We start from the raw sequence: 20,635 nt of genomic DNA, 5'->3' as shown, positions 1-20,635 counted from the left end.
AGGCGCTATCTAGCTGACCACAAAGTGCCAACTGCATCCACAGGTGTTTAAAGCATATATCCCCTGGGAACACCTCTTAGCCACCTCCACGACTGTTCATAGTCAAGCTTTTTGACTCTAGACTTACCGCCTCAAGGTTCCCTTGGATATGCGTTTCACCTACTGGGGCACTGTGGTCTCTCTTATGTGTGCCTGTCAAAAGAGGAACATAGCAACTACTGCTCCCCTTATTGGACGTTTTTAAAGCAACTATATCAATGTCTAGTTATAACTTAATCAGACATTATTGTCTAGAATCATACTGCAAGATGGCCATATTTGTATGACATGCTGCTCTCAAACATCTCTTTGGCTAAGGTCTCTTTGACAGGTATCTGGAAGATATTTATGCCATCATCATTTAGATCTAGAAACTGCAAGTTGTTTTATGGATCAGCTTACTATTCTATTCTACGTTCACTACTATCAGAGAAGATCCTACATTGCACAACTTTTAATCCTAGTTCTGCATTAAGGGAATCTTTGTTGAAGTTGTGAACAACCCTCCTATTTACTCGTCCTCCATTGCGGTTGGTCTGAACGTGTGACTTGGACCCGGTTAACGGGATCAGATAACCATGGTTGTTGTTTTTTGCTTCCTAGCACTTGATTTGTGTCTAAACATTTTGAAATTGCATATTTCCAGTTTCACTGATTGGATTTTTGTCATTTTTGTGTCAAATAATTTATTAAAATGTACTCCATTAGTCTACATTAGTTTGGATTTTCTTGTGTTGTATTGTCATTTTATTGCTGTTTGTCAGGAGAGGTATTGTCAGAAAGGCATACAGGAGTCCCCAGCTCCACTCAAGGTAGAATGTGTCTCCAAATGAGAGACGTCTTGGAAACTCCACAGTGCAGAAGTGCAGACATTGTGTATTCTCGGCAGTGGCGAATAGATCGAGTCAATGTTCTCCTCATTCACAGCAGGGACCTTCCTCCACATCTTGGTCCAAATGCCACTTATTATCCACTTGGTGGTGATGGCTGAGATTCTCTGCCTTGGCAATCAAAAATCCTGCCAGGTGGTTCACCTCCAGGAAGATACCTGGGTGATCCAGCCATTTCCTAAGGTGCAAGCCCTCCTGGCACAGGGTCTGTGATCACCCGCCCTGTTTGTTGCAGTACCACATGGCAGTGGTGCTGTCTGTAAGCCCCTGCACCAACCTCCCTTTGATGGATGGCAAGAAGGCTTTCAGCATCTAGCGGATGGTCCTCAGCTCTTTTCTCCTTTTCTATGTGAGGAGAACATGCGCTATGGGAGCACTGGAACCTTTTTGTGCCTGTTCAATCCTCTGAGTTAATTAGACCTAATCTAGTATATTGCCACTAAACATCCTAATTTCTTGGGCCCCTCCCACTGAGATAGGCCAGGTCCTTCTTTTGGAGCTGTTTACATTTCAGTACCTAGGAGTCAATGTATACAGCGCACAAACTGAATTAACAGAGGCTTACATCAGAGTGGAGTTGGTTTACTTGTGCCAATTTTACTACTTTGGCTGTCCCTCCCAACATCTGTGATCAGTAGTGTCACCTTTTGCAAAATTATATTTCTCACAAGGAAGGATGACAAGAGGCTGTCTCAACACTGGGACTACCTGTCTCACAACTGCATGACTGCCACTCCCCACGCCACGCGTTTGATAGGCACCCTACCTCCTCCCATAGCACAGGACAAGGAAGATGCTGCCTCAACAGTGGGTCTCCCTGTCCCACAACTGCACGACTGCTGCTGAAGGGGGGCTTAACTGCCTGCATCATCCTCATGCGGCATGTGTGATAACTGCCCTATCTCCTCAAGGTGTGCAGGATGACAGGGAAGAGGCTGCCTCAAAAGCTGGGACTTCCTGTCACATAACTGCACAATTGCCACTGAAGTGGGGCATGTCTACCTGCATCATGCTTGCAAAGCACACTTGATAAGCGCCCTATGTTCCCCCATGGCAAGGGACGACAAGAAAGAGACTGCCTCAACACTGGGACTCCCTGTCCCACAACCGCATGACTGCCATTGAAGTTGGGCGTGGCCGCCTGCATCATCCCCACGCCATGTGCTTAATGAGCGCCCTATCTCCTCCCGTGGCATAGGACGACAAGAAAGAGTCTGCGGCAAAGGGACTCCTTGTCCCACAACTGCACGATTGCTGCTGAAGGGGAGCGTGGCTCCCTGCATCATCCCTGTGCTGCGCACTTGGTAAGAACCCTACCTCCTCCCACAGCGTGTGGTGACAAGGAAGAGGCTGCCTCAACATTGGGACTCCCTGTCCCACAAATGTATGACTGCTGCTGAAGGGGAAACAGCTGCCTGCGTCATTCCACACTGCACACTTGATAAGCACCCTACCTCCTCTCGCTGCGCGGGACACAAGGAAGAGGCTGCCTCAACACTGGGACTCCCTTTCGCACAACTGCATGACTGCCGCTGAAGGTGGGCATGGCTGTCTGCGTCATCCCCTGCATTTGATCAGCACCTACCCCTTCTGGGGCACAAGATGCCTATGGGCCAAGGGCAGGCCAGACCCAAGCCTGTCAAGAGCCAAGACGAGCCAGGGCAGTGCCACCTTACCAAGTGGTGCCCATGCACAAGTCAATCCTCGGTATTTGACCAATTTAAGGTAAGCAATATTTCCTCCCTTCGATTTTGGCTTCGCACTTGGTTTGCGAGCCTTGTGCGGAGAGCAGGTCCCTGGGGCCTCTCCTATAAGCTGGGCTCTCCTCTATTTCCTGGGTGCCAGAAGACTGCCTGCGGAAGTATGAGTGTAGCCTTGTGTGGACTCTGACTGTGATCTTGACTTTGATCATACTGCTCCCTGCCCCTTTGCAGATCACCTGGGGTGGGTGCTTGGCCACCATATGGATTGGATTGATTGTACTGGATTCATGACGACCTGGTCCCGCCTTTTTGTTATCTTTGACCTATGTTTTTGTGGAGTCCTTGGGGTGAAGACTGCCCCTCCTGTCAATTTGTGGTTTTCTCTGGTGTTGGGTCTTGAGCTCATTTGTGTTTTATTATGGGTAAAAGGAAGTCATTCTGTCCCACAGGGGTGGTGGCCTCACTGGGGTCACAGGATTGCTCTTCCATCAATTCCTATCTGACCTCAGACCTGGAGCCTTAAATGATCAAATTTTGTCAGCTGAAGAAGATTTAGGATTGGGTGATAGCCAATCCACATCTTTGGCTCCCTGCCAAACAAAGGACCCTAATAGCAACAAAGCTTGCGAGAGAGTGCATGTTCAGGTGGTTTCCCCTTCTAATGCTCAACTTCACAAGGGGGTAATAGCAGCAGATATCCATCATGACCACTGTTTGTCCCAACCTGAACCTACTCAGCCGCTAGAGAAAAAGTAAAAAATAGGAACCTAGGTATAAAAGAGCCCTATGTGAGTTGAAAGCAAATATGTCAGAAGAGGCCTTGATCCACAGGGGAATTTTGTCCCAGATCAGTAAAAAGGATCTATCTATTCTGTCAGCTGGTATAATATTGAGCGTTGAACCTCTGTTGACTAACTTTTTTTGTAAAATGGAATCTCTTATGACAAATGTTGCAGCTTCCCTAACCGAGAAAACGTCTCTGATCAAATTAAGATTTACTCCCAGAGCCATATTGTTTTAAGTTCCAAAGGGTTACCCTATATCTCTCATGAGGGGCAGCCAGATCTTTCTGTGCAGTACCTCAATAGGGTGGCAGGGAAACATTCTTCTTTTTCTTGCATTCCCTGCCCCTCTTATGGATTGGGGAGTGGTCATGGAAGTGGGGCAGTTAGTCATCAATTGTCTCCACTGAGGGTTATCAGCCCCAACTGTTCAAATTATGTGAGATCTACACAGTCACAATTACAGCCAAGCCATAGTGCACAGGGTCCTATGCTCTCAAGAGACATTACAGCCAATATTAATAACCGGTTAAATTGTGATACCCTTCTGCAATCTACAGCTCCCGTTAATCGGCCAACGATCCCTAGACAAAGACCACATTTGCCACTAGAATCTACTCCATTGGTTGCAACTTTCATAGGGGTGTCATCTCTATTGGGGTCCACTTAGCCAAACATATAATGGTCAGAAGAACAGAGTGTTTGTGGTGAAGGAAAAGTCACTGGAGGGTGACTGGATTATTGTTCATTTTGATCAGCTATATTGGGCCAGGCAGTTTTTCTGTCAGGCTGCGTAGAACAACCCCCCAACGTCCAGCAATTATGTTCTACCTTTAGGTTACTTTTACCCCCCTCCCCTAAAGTTCCTGAGAGTGTAGTTGCAAACTCTCTGAGGTGTTAGGTGGGACTTAGAGATGTGGTGGAGCCTATAGAGCTTAAGAATAGATTTAGCCTGCTAAGCTCTCTGGAATGTAATGACTGACTATCCACCTCTATTGAAACTGCATCCTTGATGCAGGGCAGAGTTGCAAGTACAGTATCTAGTTTGATCTCCACAGGTAATCTCACAATGGATACCCACGTTAATGTTATGAGTTGGAGTGTGGCAGGTTTATCCAATAAGCATTAAGAAAAGATAAGATCAGAAAAAACGAGGTTGACTGCTATATTGTGTATTATGTGCCCGTCTGGTAATTCCATGATGATGTATGTTTTATCTCGCTATATGGTATTATTGTAGTTTTATATTTTTTTTAATCTTTTATTTAGCTTGTACTGTATTTCAGCTGCTATTTTGGATTTTTAAATTTTGATATGAATTTTGCTTCTTTCTGTACTATATGTATCTTTTATAGTTTTAATTAACTGATTAAAAACTATTTTGACTGACTTACTGATATTTCTCCCTGTCTTCTCTATTACTTTGCTAGCCTTCCGGTTCACCGCCCTAAAGATTTCTTTTGGGGTGTGGAATGCCACTGGATCACCCTGAGAAATCTGTGATTTCTGGCAGAAGAGGGGGCTTGCCTGTCCCAGACATGGAGCTCTAGTATCTTGCCACACTGTTAAAATGGGTGGCTGATTGGAGGGATAGGCTTAGGGGTGGATCGACTTAGGGGATGAGATGTATCCCCACCCTCACTACCCTATTGGACCTGCTGTTCATGCCATGCTTGCAGCAGCGAACTGGAACCACCCCCTGATCTCGGCCATTTGGTTTGCAGGGACCAGGACACTCCAAATTATGGGGACTAAACTTCCATCTGCAAAGGACTTTCCCTTGACAACTCTACTGCACTTGCAACATAAAGGTAACGGGACTGGCCTGCATGACTGAAAATGGAGAAGCATGACTTTCTTTGGTAACTGCTATATGAATAGACAGCTGTGATGATGGCAAGACTTGATAGATGAATATGCCCTTCCTCTGCAACATTTATTCCTTTATACTGCAGAAGTGGCTGCTCTTTGACGAGAGTGGGACAAAGAGGGACTGGAACCCAATTAACATAATTGATTAAAGGACATCTGTACAACATCTGGATGGGTGTGACAGATCACCCTCTTTTACAGGTCCCTTCTTTCCCCAGCCAAATGTGAACTTTTCCTCCGTCATGAGCAATGGACTGCCGACAAGGCTGTCAAGCTTACAGATACTGACAGATCTACTGTCCTAACCAACACACCTCGCACTACTAGTAGTGCCCAAGTATTGTTACCTACATAGGGTATATCAGACCCCTAGACACATTAACAAAAGGTTCCTGGGAGTGCAGGCTTCTTTCCCCAATGTAATTTAGTGAGGAAATACTTTTGCCAAATGGTAAGGGCTTGTCAGGCAATTTGCTAAGTTGGGACATGGTTATATGCCTCATTAAAGCTGCCACTGGCTGAAACCTACATGGGGCCTCAGCTGTCAGTTTGCTCTGGGAGTTCCCTTAACCCAGACCCAAAGCAATCACCACTAAATTTGTTGACCTTGTTCTCGTCCTGGCCTACGTCATTTGTCAATGTTTGAAAGTCCCACACTAGTCCTCCCATACAGATTTGGAGACGTGAACTTTTTAAGTGGTCTGAATGTGAAAGCATGCTCCTGAAGCTTAAAGAGCAAACCACCTAGCATAGGCCAGACCACACACAGGCCTGAGACCAGAAAATGCAAGACTGTCCACTTATAGCTGACAATAATTACCTGCTCTCCCCCTTGGGTAGAGAATCCTCGGATGAGGAATGGGACTTGGACCCTGCAAACAGTGTTGTGCCCCGCAAAATTTGCCCTGCTCTGAAACCACATTCTGGAACCGGAGGTATGCTAACATTTTCTTACAACTCCAGGCCCAATCCCCTCCTACCTTCCACACTATTTAGGTGTGGATCTGCTCACTATTGCACCACAACTACTGCCTGGCTGTGTGAGTTATCCTTTTTTCTTTCTCTCTTCAGTTCTCTCTTTCCTCCTCCTTTATCCCACGGGTTTCCCCTGCTGCATATGCTGTTCTTTCACACGCAGAGTGCTCACCTGTGGTGTCATCTAATATTTGTACTCCTTGTCAAGGTATGCTCTTTCCTCCTTGTTTCTTAGACTGCCTGACAGACACCCTTTGCTGCATTTTACCACTTCTTTGTTATCACTGACAGCACTGCTGTTCTGAGCTCACATTTTGTATGCCATCACCCCTGCTGCACAAATGCATACTATTGCAAAACCACAATAAAATGTGTTACAAATAAATAGCAGATGGTCCTCAGCTCCAGAAGATTGATGTGGAGTCAAAACTCGTCCAGAGACCAGAGGCATCTGCTCCATACCTCTCCTAGATGGCCTTCCCATTCCTCAAGCGATGCATCAGACACCACTGTCAGCTCTGGATGGAGAAGAGAGAGGGATCTTCCACTGACCAAATCACAGTTCATTAACCACAACGGTAAATCCCTTGCTGTCTCCTCTAAAATGCCAACATGGTCAGAGAGGTTCCTTGATGTTGGGCCCACTGGCACTTCAGGTTTTACTGCAGAGCCCACATATGCCACCTGACGTGCTCGACCAGCAGAATGCAATAGGCCATCAAAACTAGCAACCTCAGAGTCGACCTCACTGAAATCGAGGACTGATGCTGAAGGATAGGGATTATGGCCTTGGACTCTATTTTCCTGGGGAAAGGCACAAAACTGAACTGTGTCCAGAATGGCTCCCATGAAAGGGAACGTCTGAGAAGGAGTCGGTGTGACTTCAGTATGTTGATAGTAAACCCCAAGGATGACAAGAGGTTTGCCGTAGTCTGGAGGTGAATGATGACTGCCTGAGGTGAGCCCACCTTCAACAGCCAGTCATTGAGGTAGGGAAGACTGCCACCCCTGACCTCCAAAGGTGTGCTGCCACCATTCCCATAATTTTTGTGAACACCCAAGGGGCGCTGGTAAGACCAAAGGGGGGTACAGTGAACTGAAAATGCCCCTACTTCACCTCAAACTGCAGGTAGCACCATTGCGTCAGCAGGATGGAAACATTTAAATAGGCATCCTGCAGATATGATGTCACGATCCAATTGGTTGCTGAGAGACAGTGTTGATCAGACTCAAAAGTAGACAAGAACTGCACCAAGGTGAGCAATTTGAACTTCTCTTTTCGGAGGAAGGCATTGAGCTAGTGGAGGATTGGAATGGCCCGAAGACCTTTGTCCCTCTTGGGCACCAGAAAGTAGTTGGATTAACAACCACGCCCTACTTCTGGCATCAGCACACTCTTGGCCAAAAAGGCTTGCACTTTCTGCCGCAATATGGAGAGATGGTTCATTGTCAGTCGCTTGGGTCATGGTGGGAGCCTCTGTGGGAAAGGAAGAAAGGGTAGAGCTTAGCCTTTTTGGACAATTGCAGTAACCACCTGTCCCATGTGATCTCCTGCCAACCCAGATAGAATTGGTTGATTCTGCTTCCCCAAGGTTGAATGAAAGTTTACATTGAAAGGGGTTGGTGGGTGGACTGTGGGGGGACTAACTGTGGCAGCAGGGGCAGTAGTCACCAGGGCCTCTCCCGCAAAACTACTGAGTCCCCTACTGGGTGAGAAATTACCTCCTCCAAAACCACGAAAGGAACACAGAAAGTGCGCAGGCAGGGCTGGGTAGGAAGGTCCAGGGAGTAAGCAGTAGCCCTACTCTCCTTGAAACGTTCAAGGGCAGAATCAGCCTTTCCCTATCAGGGAGAACTGGGCATTGCCCGATAAGCCAGTTGAAAGTAGCCATGCATGCCAACAAATTGTACCACTGGTGCCAATAGCCTGTCCGATGGAGTTGTGGTATCTAAGTCACAACTACCATCCTAAATGGCCTGTGAGAGAACAGTGTGATGGTCTTCAGAAACACCTTGGATGACTTAGGCCTCAAAGTGCAGAGGCAGTCCAGCAAGCAGGAAGCATTAATAGGGCCAAACTGGAAGTTGAGAAACGGCGTTTACTGAATTTCTTCATTCACTTAGATCCCCTATCAAGGGGAGTGGTAGGAACATTTTTGGAGACGGTCTAGCTTGTGGAAGTCTGCACTACAAGACTCTTGGGAGAAGAGTACTGTGACAAGAAGGCCAGGTTGCCTGGAGCAGGGCAATGGTGTCTGGCTATTGGCCAGTTAACTGGAGGTTGGAACAATGCTTAGCCCAAGCTGGATTGGATATGGCAAGGACTGCAGTGTTGTTACTGAAGCTGAGGATGGAAGTTGCTCAGATCGTCCAGCTGAAGCCAAGAGCGAACCCACTGGCAGTAATCCAGGTGGTAGGCCTTTCAGCTTTATGGGCTCAGAGGGAGTCAGTAGAGATCCGAAGAGCCAGACCTGAGCAAAACCCTTTGATTTGGTGCGGTGTGGTTGAAGGCCTTGGAAACTTGAGTTGTATGGGAGCTAGCTGTGAAATCAGCTCTGAAGTCAGCTGACCTCGGAAGCAAGAACAAGATCGTTGGCGCCACTTCATCAGGGGAGCAGGAATGACACCAAGGAGCCAAATTCCACTTCAACTTCTTATGTGTCTTGTGCTTGCCAGAGGATTCAGAGTGCTCTGAAGACTGGCCTCAAGAACGGCTCTGTCGGCTCCAGGAATGGGAATGGGACCTGGAACAAGATTTTAACTTGGAGTGGGACTTGGAGCAGTCTTGACACTTGGTCTTCTTGTGCTTGGCAACATAGAGTGTTGCCTCCTGTTCACTGATGGCCTTCAGGTTCATCAACGTGCAGTCTCCGTAGGTCTTGGAGTTGTGGCTTCATCCAAGACAATACAGGTTCTGATGGGGATCTGTCACAGGCATCTGTTTGTCCTTACTGGCCTGTTTGTCGTTACACAGCTTGGAACCTGTCATCTTAAGGATGACATCTCTTGCACACTGTTAAAAAGTGGAAACAAAATATCTCACAAAAAGCAGCCCCTGAGCAACAAGAGAAGCTCTGAATCCAAGCCTAGAGGCATGGAAAGAAAGGAACTGACAGCACATGGGAGTGGCACCTTTATAGGCTATGCACATTGCTTCCAGAGTGGAATGGCATCAGTGAGGAGCCGCATGGTGCCATCTTTCGGTACACAGTGGTACTACGAAAAATGTTTCAGGATCCAGTCTGACGTCTGGGGATTATTCAACAGGAGAGGAATCAGATTCACTATTTATTTTAATTCCCATTACAGAGCGCCATGGTATATGTGCTACAAATCATGGATTGGAGCTCGTTTTGCATGTATGGATAGTTTAGTCATGTGCATGCGTGTATATTTCAGTGTTTTATGATATCCTAAAAAATCAAAACACTTACGTCCAGTAGTAGGTGGGCCTGTTGTGGTTCTTGTGGTTTTAGTTGTTGGAACGGTTGTTGCTGTCCAAAAAAATATACATGGTAAGGATGAAATCTTTAATGCTTAAATTCACAAATAACAATAAATCAGGATTTCCAAACGTGTTATAATTCATAACTGATAACATATGTAATGAAGTGAAAAGATTCCTCCTCTTTTCACTGCAAACTAATGTTTTTGAACATTTGACTTTAGAAATAGTAAGAATGAACGGCATGAACAAAAAGAAATGTATGACAATATCTCTATAGAAATATTTGCAAGAATGAAATTAATGTTTGCTATTGGTATCCTAAATAGGGATCAGTATTCTATTTATTTTTCTGAAAGATGGTGGCACGGACCTCTATATCACTGTGCACCTCTTGTTAACATTATTTAAGGAATGGGCCTATGGGATAAATCTGATCAGCAATATGTACGGTTATTGCAATTCATGTTTGTGGAGCTATTAGGGCCTGGTTTAGAATTAGGAATACAGGATACTATATGCTGTCTGCCAAACTATTGGTCCACCAGCCGTATTTAGAGGCTGGAATACTTTCAACTTTCCGTTGGTAGTGTCCCGTTGGTTTAGTCGACAGAAAGCCTATTCTGACAGCCTGACGACATGACCCTATTTAAAGGTGATGGTCTGGAGTCCTTTTTTCTGTCCGTTAGTCGAGGGGAAAGCAGGGCAATTACAAACAGAAATAATACCATAATAACCCCCACACCCAGGGAAAAATACTCCACTTTGGGAATTTGCCTTTGGAAAACCAAACATTTGGTGGACAGTTGTCAAAAATAGAATGCGGTCGTCCACCAAACTTTCCTACCTTCAGAAGGAACCGCCATCACAGTAGTTCCCCTGAATGTACACAGATCACCACTAGGTTGATGGTTACCTCTAAATATGTAGGTGTTCTGTCTGTCAGGGTGGCGACATAAAATACTCTGTCACCCTAATGGACAGAGTATATACCACCAAAGTCTACGTCAGGCCGTACGTTTTTACAATTACTTTGAAGCTTAAAGAGCTGAATTTGCAAGAGACAAGGGAATTTCTTGGCTTAATAAACTTTAGTTCAGAATAGACATTTCCTCTAGTACTAGAAGGTATTTTTTTAGATGAAAACTACCTCGTGAATTCCTAATCATAATTAGAACATTGGAATGCTGTAGGCTCCATTGAAAACAATGGAGTGCTGCGGGCTTTTACTGGCCGGTAAAAGCCCGCAGCCCCAACATTCCAATGTTTGCTTTGTTCACAGCAAAGCTGTGAACAAGACCTCACAGAGCCCGAGGGGATTTAAATCCCCTCGGGCACTGTGAACATTTTTTTTTTTTAATAGAACATTCTGCCCTGTGTGGCAGAATGTTCTAATAGCCTTAGAACCCGCCGTAGCGGGCTCTACCGGCTATTAAAGTCCCTCTCCCTTGTTAAATGCCCTCGCCTTCGGCTCGGGCATTTAACGCGGGGAGCGGGCCTTTAATAGCCGGTAGAGCCCGTTACGGCGGGTTCTAAGGCTATAACAGAAAATAGAACGTGTACAATAGTATAGCCTGGAAAGAAAACACTGATGCCAGGGCCCCTGGCTGTCTTTGTGTACCACAAGGTATGTAACACAAGGTACGTTGAGCAATCAAATTATCTTGCCTATTTTTCCAAAACAGTAGTCTCCTCTTTATGGAGGTGGTTGATGTCTATTGTCTGGCAGTAGGCCTATTGACTAATGTTGTGCCAGTACTGTACTATCAGTGTAGTGCTAAACTGAGGTGGGTTCAAAGGAAGGGGGCATGCCGTGTTTAAATGAGGATCAATGAGGATACTGGCCTTTAATACTAATGTGAAATTATAAGGGAGGCGGTAGACTGACAAGAACAACCGCTATGTTTACTAGTACTTAGCTGGTCTAACCTTGGACTGTGTGAAGGGACATTGGTTCTGGTGCTCATGAATGCCCTTTCAGTATCAGTGGGTGAGTGGTCAGAGAACTCCCTCCAACCTGTGACACTACCCACATCCCCCATTTTGTAGTTTAATTCATATTTGCCAGGTTGTAACATTCAAAACAAAGTAAAAATACATCAGGCGGCAGTAGAACAATGCAGTAAAAGGTAACTTTGCAAATTCAAGGAATGTTTACGTCAGCCCAGCTGGATAGTTTACAAAAACTGATCTCACACGCACCCATGTACTGAACTATTGGTAGCAGAAATTTCCAGCTTACACTTCTGTACAAAGGACAAAATAAAAACAATGCACTAGTGGAGGAAATCACCCACCTGGGCATTCCAGAGGGTATTGGAAATATCGCTCGCCTGTTTTAGGCACATACATGAGTAAAGGGATGCAGGATAGGTAACTTCTGAATATGGTTTGCAGACACCAGTCAATTTTGTTCCTAATATTGTATGACCATGAAACGCCTCCATACATGTCCAGTATTCTTTAAAATGTACTCCTCACTATTTAATGCCTCTACTTCCCTTAAACATTATCAAATTTCAGAGACTCCATGGTGCCTTACTTTAATCCACGTAAGGCAATGACTCTGCTCCTAAAATTTTAATTACAAAGTAATTTAAATGCGACCTTCTAAATAATAACTACTAGGTTCTTCTATAAACAGACCCAATACTATAATGGCTTAAGAGGTGCAAATATCAGGAAGAGATGAAACTAGTATTTCACCTTGGAAAGTGAATGTCAGATTAGAACAAGGAATCTTTTAGAAGAAAGCATACTCTGAGTCCTTGGCTGGGAAAACCTCCACAACACACAAATCAGAGAAATGACTGAAAGTGCAGCACTTATCCGCAGGGAAATTGTGTATTTCTTACATTTTCCCAAAGAAGCACCTCTAATTCTGATTCTGAGCCTGGATAGTCAGAGGTGGACTCTGCAGCCAAGGCAGGTGGCCCAGAATAAAATGTCTAGGCAGCTTCTTTGGTCTGGTCACAATTACTGTGCACTTGCCCACACTGACGGGCTTCCCACTTCGATTGAATCAAATCTTTATTGTTTCACTTTTTAATATCTAAGCCATACCTTAAAACATAACATAATACAAAGAATTATTTTAAAATCAGACTCCGGGTGATACGCGGTACAATCCCACGACTAGCGCCTAAAATAATGTTCAACAGTCTCACTATAATTCATCTCCGGATAAGCAGGCAAGATAAGTGACAGATGTGAGATTGCAACGTGCCGTCCTTAGCAAAATCTACAAATTCTAAAACGAGTACTAAAACTGACATAAACTCACCATACGGTTTAAAAAATAACCCCACCTCGTGTGTATATATATATATATAGTTCGTAATTAAATAGTACATGTACAAAATCGCCTTTATAAAAAACAACTGAACTCCCAGCTCAATTAGGTGAGGGCGCATGCTGGGTAATTAATCCATTTTGTTGTTTTCCATGCAATTTAGATATACTCGGCCTGATGGGCCGAAAACCATTACAGAATCTGCTTTGTAACAGAAGTACACAGCTGCATTGTAATGCCTTAAATTGTGTCATTTAAACAAAGGTCATAAATACACTTTCCCAACTGGTAAGGACTCAGAATAACACGAGGGCAGTAGAGTAATGATTTACCAACCGCTTTGCTTGCAATTGTAAGACGCTAGTGTTTCGCTGTTGCTTGACCAGTTTTTGGTACAAGTTTTGACTGGCAAAGGGACCAGTCTAAATTGGCTGGCTAAGTGCCCTGTGACCTTTTCAGTGTCGGTAAGAGACTGCCCATGTAGGCTTGCAGCCGTGTTTACATTTTGATTATCAGGAACCATGACATAAATTAGCCCCACTGTTCAGCTCTATTGCAGCCCCACTACTTATCCTTTATGAATTGCAAACCCGACTCACGATTATTCTTGAAATCTGCTCATTTTAGCGCCAAGAGGATGAGTGAAATATAGCGAAAGCAGTATAGCTTTCTCGAGTTGCTGCTCGACCAGTTTTCTCGCAGGGCTTTTTAATAGATTGCCGGTTTGAGTTTTGCCCGAATTCGCACGCAGTGCAGAACAGGTTTGAGGACTAGGAGCGCTTTAACGGGTCTAAAACAGGAATCCACCCCGAGAGCGGCCATTGGGGTCTCTGGCCCCAGGCAGAGAAGGCTGTGCAGTAATCTGTTTTCTGCCTTGCTTCTTTGAGCTCGTAAGACTGGGTACAAGAGCCTGCGTCCACACTTGTTAAAGAATCTGAGTACAGCGTTGCTATACTGGGTCTGAGAGGCTTTACTTGTGGATAGCTGTGCAGCCCACGCCAGCTGGGATGCCCAGATAGTCACAGTATTTGATTCTGCTAAGGGGGTGGCCACAAACTTTAACAGTATTTATACATTTTTAGCGCCGTATTTGCGCCGCTTTTTGACGCAAAAGCGGCGCTAATTTACAAAATGCAATTGAATTTTGCAAGTTTGCGCCGGTTTTGCGTCAAAAAATGACGCAAACGCGGCGCTAAGAAAGTATAAATATGGGCCTAAAAGTGGACTTTAAGGTTTGAAGAAAATTTAGTATAAAGAATGTAGTGTATTTATCAATAGTTCGCAAATCCATTACGCAATTTAGGCATCAATAGCTCGGTGCACGATAAAAGGATGGAGTCACTGGCAAAGAGCAGTAGTGGTGTTTTGTCTCCTCTGATGAATGGAAAGTACAAGTTTAAATTCAGAAGACACTTGGCGGTGTCGTTACTAAAAATATTGCATAAGAGCAGCGCAAGCACCGAGCCTTGTCGTATGCCGCTCTTTCAATCAAAGCTGCCCCCAGTCCTCCTATTTGTTTGTATCTGTCATGGTTTAATTGCTGCAAGGTGATCACAAACTTGTCTGGTAGACTTAGATTGTTCAAGGCCTGCCACAGGATGGGTCTGTTGACTGAGTCAAGGCAGTTTTGAAGTCGATAAAAGCCATAATGGGGTTGTGTTCTTTACATGTGAATATTTTATGCGTATATTATCTAGACTCATTGCTTGGTCGAATCTTCTGTCCATGTTTCTGAATCTCCTCTTGTCCTTAGCCCAGGTTTCCATTTGGGTAAGTAGGACTTTTCTATAGCTCTTGCCAGCTACATCCAGTGAAGAAATTGGATGCTAATTTGATAGATTGTCTTGTATGCCATATTTGTGAAGAAGGACTATGATTGCAGATTTCTACTAGCCCAGGTCCACATTGGTTTCCCATTAAATACTGCTGTTAAGACAGGGGCTCAAGTTGTTGCGATCTTCAGAACTGGGCACTCTTTCTGGTCCAAGGGCCTTGTTTGGTTTTTGGATAAGAATGGCTGCTCGGATGTCCTTGCTGTGATGCCTTCTGGGCGAATGTTAGTTCTCTATTTTAGCTTACTTTTATATTTTACATTTTCACGTTTTATCTGACATCACTTTTAGTAGTGACATTTTACACTTTGAGGCTTGAATGATATTATTTCTAGGATACATTATACATGCTGCTTGTTTTTAGTTAGCCTTTCCCGATATGTAATCTGTACACTCTGTTCAATGCTCAGAGCACAGTAAAAATATCCTAGTGCTTGCATTGCCCGTTCGCAGACAGCTTCTAATATGTAGACACATCATTGCATCAGAGCTGTGCCTCTAATACAGTGTGGCTTTGATTATATAAATGATACATTGACCCAGGGGGGACGGGGGAGCACTGCAGCCACATCGGTCTTCGGATGAATGCTGTGATCAACATTCATCTCTGCTCACACTGATCTTCCAGTTTCCAGATAGGGATTGCTATCTACAGGCTGATTTCCTGATTCAGTTTTCCAGGTATGGGGGCTGAGGCTCTCATTTTAGAGTAGGTGAAATCAGAGGGTACATCCACTGTGCTCTCAGAATAAGGTTAGAGATAGATAGGAATATCTAGTAATCACTTGCAATGGTTGGACTGTTTATTCTTTTCACCATATTCATAATGCTGGTAATGATGCTTTGTTTCTTCTGTCTAATTATCACAGCTCATTCTCTCTATGCAAGGTTTTGATTGTTTCATTAAATGTATTTAAAACTTATCTCGTATCTCGCTTGTGTTTCGCCTGGCATGCATGAGTAAGATAGCGAAAGGGTAAAATAAGTTTCCACAGTTCCCTTAGGGATCAGAATGTCATGTTCAGGTTACTGTAATTACCTTTCACCCTGGTAAGGTTAGGGATCTGGGTGAGGCACTTTGAGATAACCAGGAAATGGGCCGACAGCTTCTGATGGTGTGGATGGATTCAATCCCCACACTCTAAAGTTCTGTCGTTCTAATATGCAGTCCTATTATTTTAGTGGGAACACTACAACATCCTCTTCCATATGCTTACGGTGATATCCACTTAGGTTTTGTAGGTCTGTAAATCTGACTGCAGAACATTCTGAATGGGCCTCTTTCTTGTGATGGCTTGGGATAGAGGGATTTATAGCACTGCTAGCTGTAAGGGTAGTGGCTTTGTAGATTTCTGCAAAGTGCTTAACTCACATGACAGTTGTCATTACTGTTTCCAGGTTTCTTGGCTGGACTTTCACATCCCCAGTTAACCAGATTCCAAAAACTTGTATTGTCCTTATCTTTTAATGACTTGTTGATGATGCCCCAGGCTTGAAATCTACATGGCTCGTCTTCAATTTATTGAGATGGTTATAGTCCTGTCTCAATGATTTCAGACACACTTCACAATTGTGTATATAGGGGCATATTTATACTCCGTTTGCGCCGGAATTGCGTCGTTTTTTTTGACGCAATTTCGACGCAAAACTAACTCCATATTTATACTTTGGCGTTAGACACGTCTAGCGCCAAAGTCCATGGAGTTAGCGTCATTTTTTAGCGTGGACACCTACTTTGCGTTAATTATATGCAAGGTAGGCGTTCCCGTCTAAAAAATCGACTCCGAGGCATGTGCGTCGGATTTATACTCCCGGGCAAAATTCACGCCCGGGAGTGGGCGGGTCAAAAAAAATGACGTACGGCCGCTTTTGCGCCGTTTTTTAGTGCCTGCAAAAGGCAGGCGTTAAGGGACCTGTGGGCTCTGAAGGAGCCCAGAGGTGCCCTCCCATGCCCCCAGGGACACCCCCTGTCACCCTTGCCCACTCCAGGAGGACACCCAAGGCTGGAGGGACCCATCCCAGGGACATTAAGGTAAGTTCAGGTAAGTGTTTTTAAAAAAAAATTTGGGTGGCTTAGGGGGGCCTGATTTGTGCCCCCCTACATGCCACTATGCCCAATGACCATGCCCAGGGGACAGAAGTCCCCTGGGCATGGCCATTGGGCAAGGGGGCATGACTCCTGTCTTTGCTAAGACAGGAGTCATTTCTATGGGGGTTGGGAGTGAAAAAAAATGGCGCCAATCGGGTTGAGGCGAAAAAATTGCCTCAACCTGACTTGCCCCATTTCTTGAAGCCCAAGCCCCATATCCCCCTACGCCGGCGCTGCCCGGTGTACGTCGTTTTTTTTAACGCACACCAGACGGCGCCGGCGGCTAACGCCGGCTAACGTCATTCAATAAATACGGCGCCCGTATGGCGCTTCAGAATGGCGTTAGCCGGCGCTAATTTTTTTCACGCAAAACTGCGTTAGCGCAGTTTTGCGTCAAAAAGTATAAATATGGGCACAGATATCTTAATCTTAGTGCAGTTGTTAATGTCTGTTTCAGCTTTGTACATTCAAAATCAAACCATTCTATTTCGAATCCCATGGGTGAATGCCTAGACCAGAGCTATCCTTTATTCTGCGATTACTGGCAAGGTGTGTTAATCTCATCAGTATGTCAAATTTCTGAACAGCAGCTAGATTTGATATTTTCATTAAGACTAAAAGATCCTTTTGTGCTTGCAGCCCGTGGTGATGGACTGCTGCGCTGCAGGGATTATTGAGGTGGATGGGATACCAAAAGATGTGTTTTCTGCTGAGTTTTACTAAAAGATTTTCCGGGGCTACTGTACAAGAGAAGCTTCTATTGGTTGTGTTTGAAGGGAAGCATCTAAATATAGCAATTAGTGGGTCATGGTTGCTTTCAATTTATCATATGACTGTCATGTCTACAATTTGGTTCCAGGATACCGTAATTATTAATATGTAATCTATTAAACTTTCCCAGCTTCCAGGTCCTAAAGTATGCTGTGCAGGGTAGTCTGAGGGAGTATTGCAATTGAGAGGATAAAGGTCATGTGACAAAAGGAAAGTGTGAAATTTCAGTCCTCGGCTGCTAGATTATAGAGTTGAAAACCAATGTTTGGGGAGGGGGCCTCCCCTAACCTCCTGTTTGACTTTGTCAGCCACAGACACATCAGGCTTGGTGTTAAAATCACAGTATAATAGTATGATGTGCATTTAATGATTGTGATGAAACTCCACTTCGTGCATTGTTAATATAAGGGCTTAAAGGACTTAGAGTTGACAAAGGATCTTTCTGATTTCCTGGTGGGATATAAACACTTAATAGGTCCAAGACTCATGATTCATGGCTGAATTTCAGATGCTGAAATTTTTTTCCTTTCTCCAGCTTGCTGTTTTTCTCCACTGATGCTTGGAGAATAAGTGCAACCCAGATTGTTAGGCCTCCTTTTGGTCTGCCTTTACTTTATTTGATTGCCGGATGGCTGCCAGAATAGCATGCAGACTTCGGGAGGAATTTTGAAAGCTACTAAGTGTTGCTGATCAATCTCTACGCATGAAGGAGGAGGGTGCACAGGATCGGGGGTATGGTCCTCCTCTGTTGCTGTGACAGATTTCTGATAAGAGACAGACTAACTAGAAGACTGATGCTCATGCTCAATTGGTTGAGGTACCAAACTCAGTGGCCAATCAGAAACCACAAGAATGAATTGGGCCCAGTCGCTCCTGATCTTCTTAAGAACTCTGGGCAGGAATGATATTGGTTGGAAAGCATACAAGAGGCAGAAACGTCACTTGAGATGAAAAGCATCTCCGAGCGAGAGCCGTCTTGGAAACTCCAACGCAATAAGTGCTGACATTGGGCATTGTCGGCGGTGGCGAACAGATCTAACCAAAGTTTTCCCCATTCTTGAAAGGCACCTTACACTAACACTGGATGAAGATGCCCTTCATGATCTGCTAGGCATTGATGGTGGAATTCATCCACCCGGGCATTCAGAGAGCCTGCCAGTTGCTGAAGCAACAGGGAAATGCTCTGATGTTCCTGCTATGTGCAGGGATGCAGGGCATCTTGACAAAGGGTCAACCAACCCACCCACCCTGTTTGTTGCAGTATCACCTGCTAATTATATTGTTCGTGAACACCTGCACCAGACTTCCCCTGTTCAGGGAAGAAAGATTTCAGTGCCAACCAGATCGCTCGAAGCTCCAACTGGTTGATGTGGAGCTTAGACTCTGCCAAAGCCCTCTGATCTCCACCTCTTCCCAATAGATGCCCCAGACCGGGAGTGACACATCTGTCACTATCGTCAACTGTGGCTGGGGAAGAGAAAGAAGTCTGCTGCTGATCCAATTGTGCTTCCTCAGCTCCCACTGCAGGTCTTTTCCAGTTCCCTTCAAGATCGGGACAGGTCAGAGAGATTTCCCTGATTCTGTATCCACTGGGTGAGAGTGCATCTCACCAAAATCCATGCTGAAACATAAGTATCATGGCCCAACTAGCCTGAACTCTATGTTCAGAGAGGGATAGGCCTAAAACTGCACTGTGCCCAGAAGGTCTCATATAAAAGGGACCATCTGAGAGGGAGTTAGATGTGACATCAGCAAGTTTATAGGGAACCCCAGTGAATGTAGGAGGTCCATTTAGCCTGGGGGTGTGAAACCACTTTCTGGGGTCGTGAACACCTAAGGGTGTTCACGACATTGAACCAAAAGGGAGCATGGCAAACTGGAAGTGATCTTGGCACTCTGCACTGCAAAAAACAGAGAGGAGCTGGGCAGACCATAGCGAGGGCTCCGCAGAAAAGTAAGGCCTGGCGAGCCGATTCTCCTGTCCCTCTTCCCAGGGACAGACTGGTGAGGCGAAGTTGAAGACCTCTTCAAGTTTTTTCACTTGTTCTTGCAGTGGGACTTACCCAACAACTTAAATCAAGATGACGACCATCCGGTGCAACTCCAGGAGCCGTCCCCGGACCTTGCAAGTGATAGGAATCCTGAAAGTTGCATGGTAGTCCAACATCTGCCGGTAAGGAGCTTGAGGAACTGCTCACCCCAGCCCATTAGGTATATGGTCAGCAGCCCCTACAGGTTTTGGAGTCGTGGACCCTCTCCAAGCACCACAGGCAAACCAAGTGTGCGTCTGTCACAGACATCTGCCTGTGCAGGCCCACATGGCTTGAAACAAAAACCTGTAGGTTTCTTAGGGACATCATTGTCATACCAGGAGAATAAATTATCAAAACAATGTTGACAAAGTTTGAGGAAAAACAGTCAAAAAGTGTCTGAGGGTTAGCTCTTCATGGAATAGAGCTAACTGATGCAGAAGGAACTAGGGTCAGCGCAGCTGGGTAGCACCTATATAAGCACCACTCATGTCACTTCCTGCACAGACGAAACCAAAGCAAAGCTGAACAATGCCACCTAACAGCGTAAAGAGGTACTGCTTGAAAATTTCCAGATCCAGTTTGACACTTCTGGAATATTCTAAGGTAAAGAATCAAATCAATGGCTAGAAGTCTCTATCAGATAAGAGCAGCTGTCTTCGGCCAATCCTAGATGTCAAACATTCACCAACAATGAGCATTCTGAAAAGCTTAATTGATGATGTTGACTGACATTTTGAGTTCTACTGTGACATTATTCACTGCATGGCTGCTTTAAATCTGTTAAACACAAATTGCACTCTTTTGTAGGTGCTGAAATACATTAGTTCAATGTTTTGCAGAAAATGACAATCCAGCACAAACTTTAATCCATCAAAAACATATGTATCACAGTATCATTCTGTAGCCTTTCAT

At 44.9% G+C, this 20,635-nt stretch overlaps 1 protein-coding gene across 50 annotated transcripts in view; it reads right to left on the bottom strand.

Annotated features, from left to right (window-relative positions):
• LOC138288307 (mucin-19) overlaps nt 1-20,635 on the bottom strand; it is a 1,675,551-nt gene that overhangs the window by 876,021 nt on the left and 778,895 nt on the right. For all 50 annotated transcript variants that reach the window (XM_069229764.1, XM_069229784.1, XM_069229763.1 and 47 more), the window contains one exon: nt 9,696-9,755. In XM_069229764.1, coding sequence (XP_069085865.1) covers nt 9,696-9,755 — 60 coding nt within the window. The remainder of the gene's footprint in view (nt 1-9,695; nt 9,756-20,635) is intronic.

This window comes from Pleurodeles waltl, chromosome 4_1, assembly GCF_031143425.1.
Source record: "Pleurodeles waltl isolate 20211129_DDA chromosome 4_1, aPleWal1.hap1.20221129, whole genome shotgun sequence".
Classification (NCBI taxonomy): domain Eukaryota; kingdom Metazoa; phylum Chordata; class Amphibia; order Caudata; family Salamandridae; genus Pleurodeles; species Pleurodeles waltl.
This window is presented reverse-complemented; position numbering and strand designations above follow the sequence as displayed.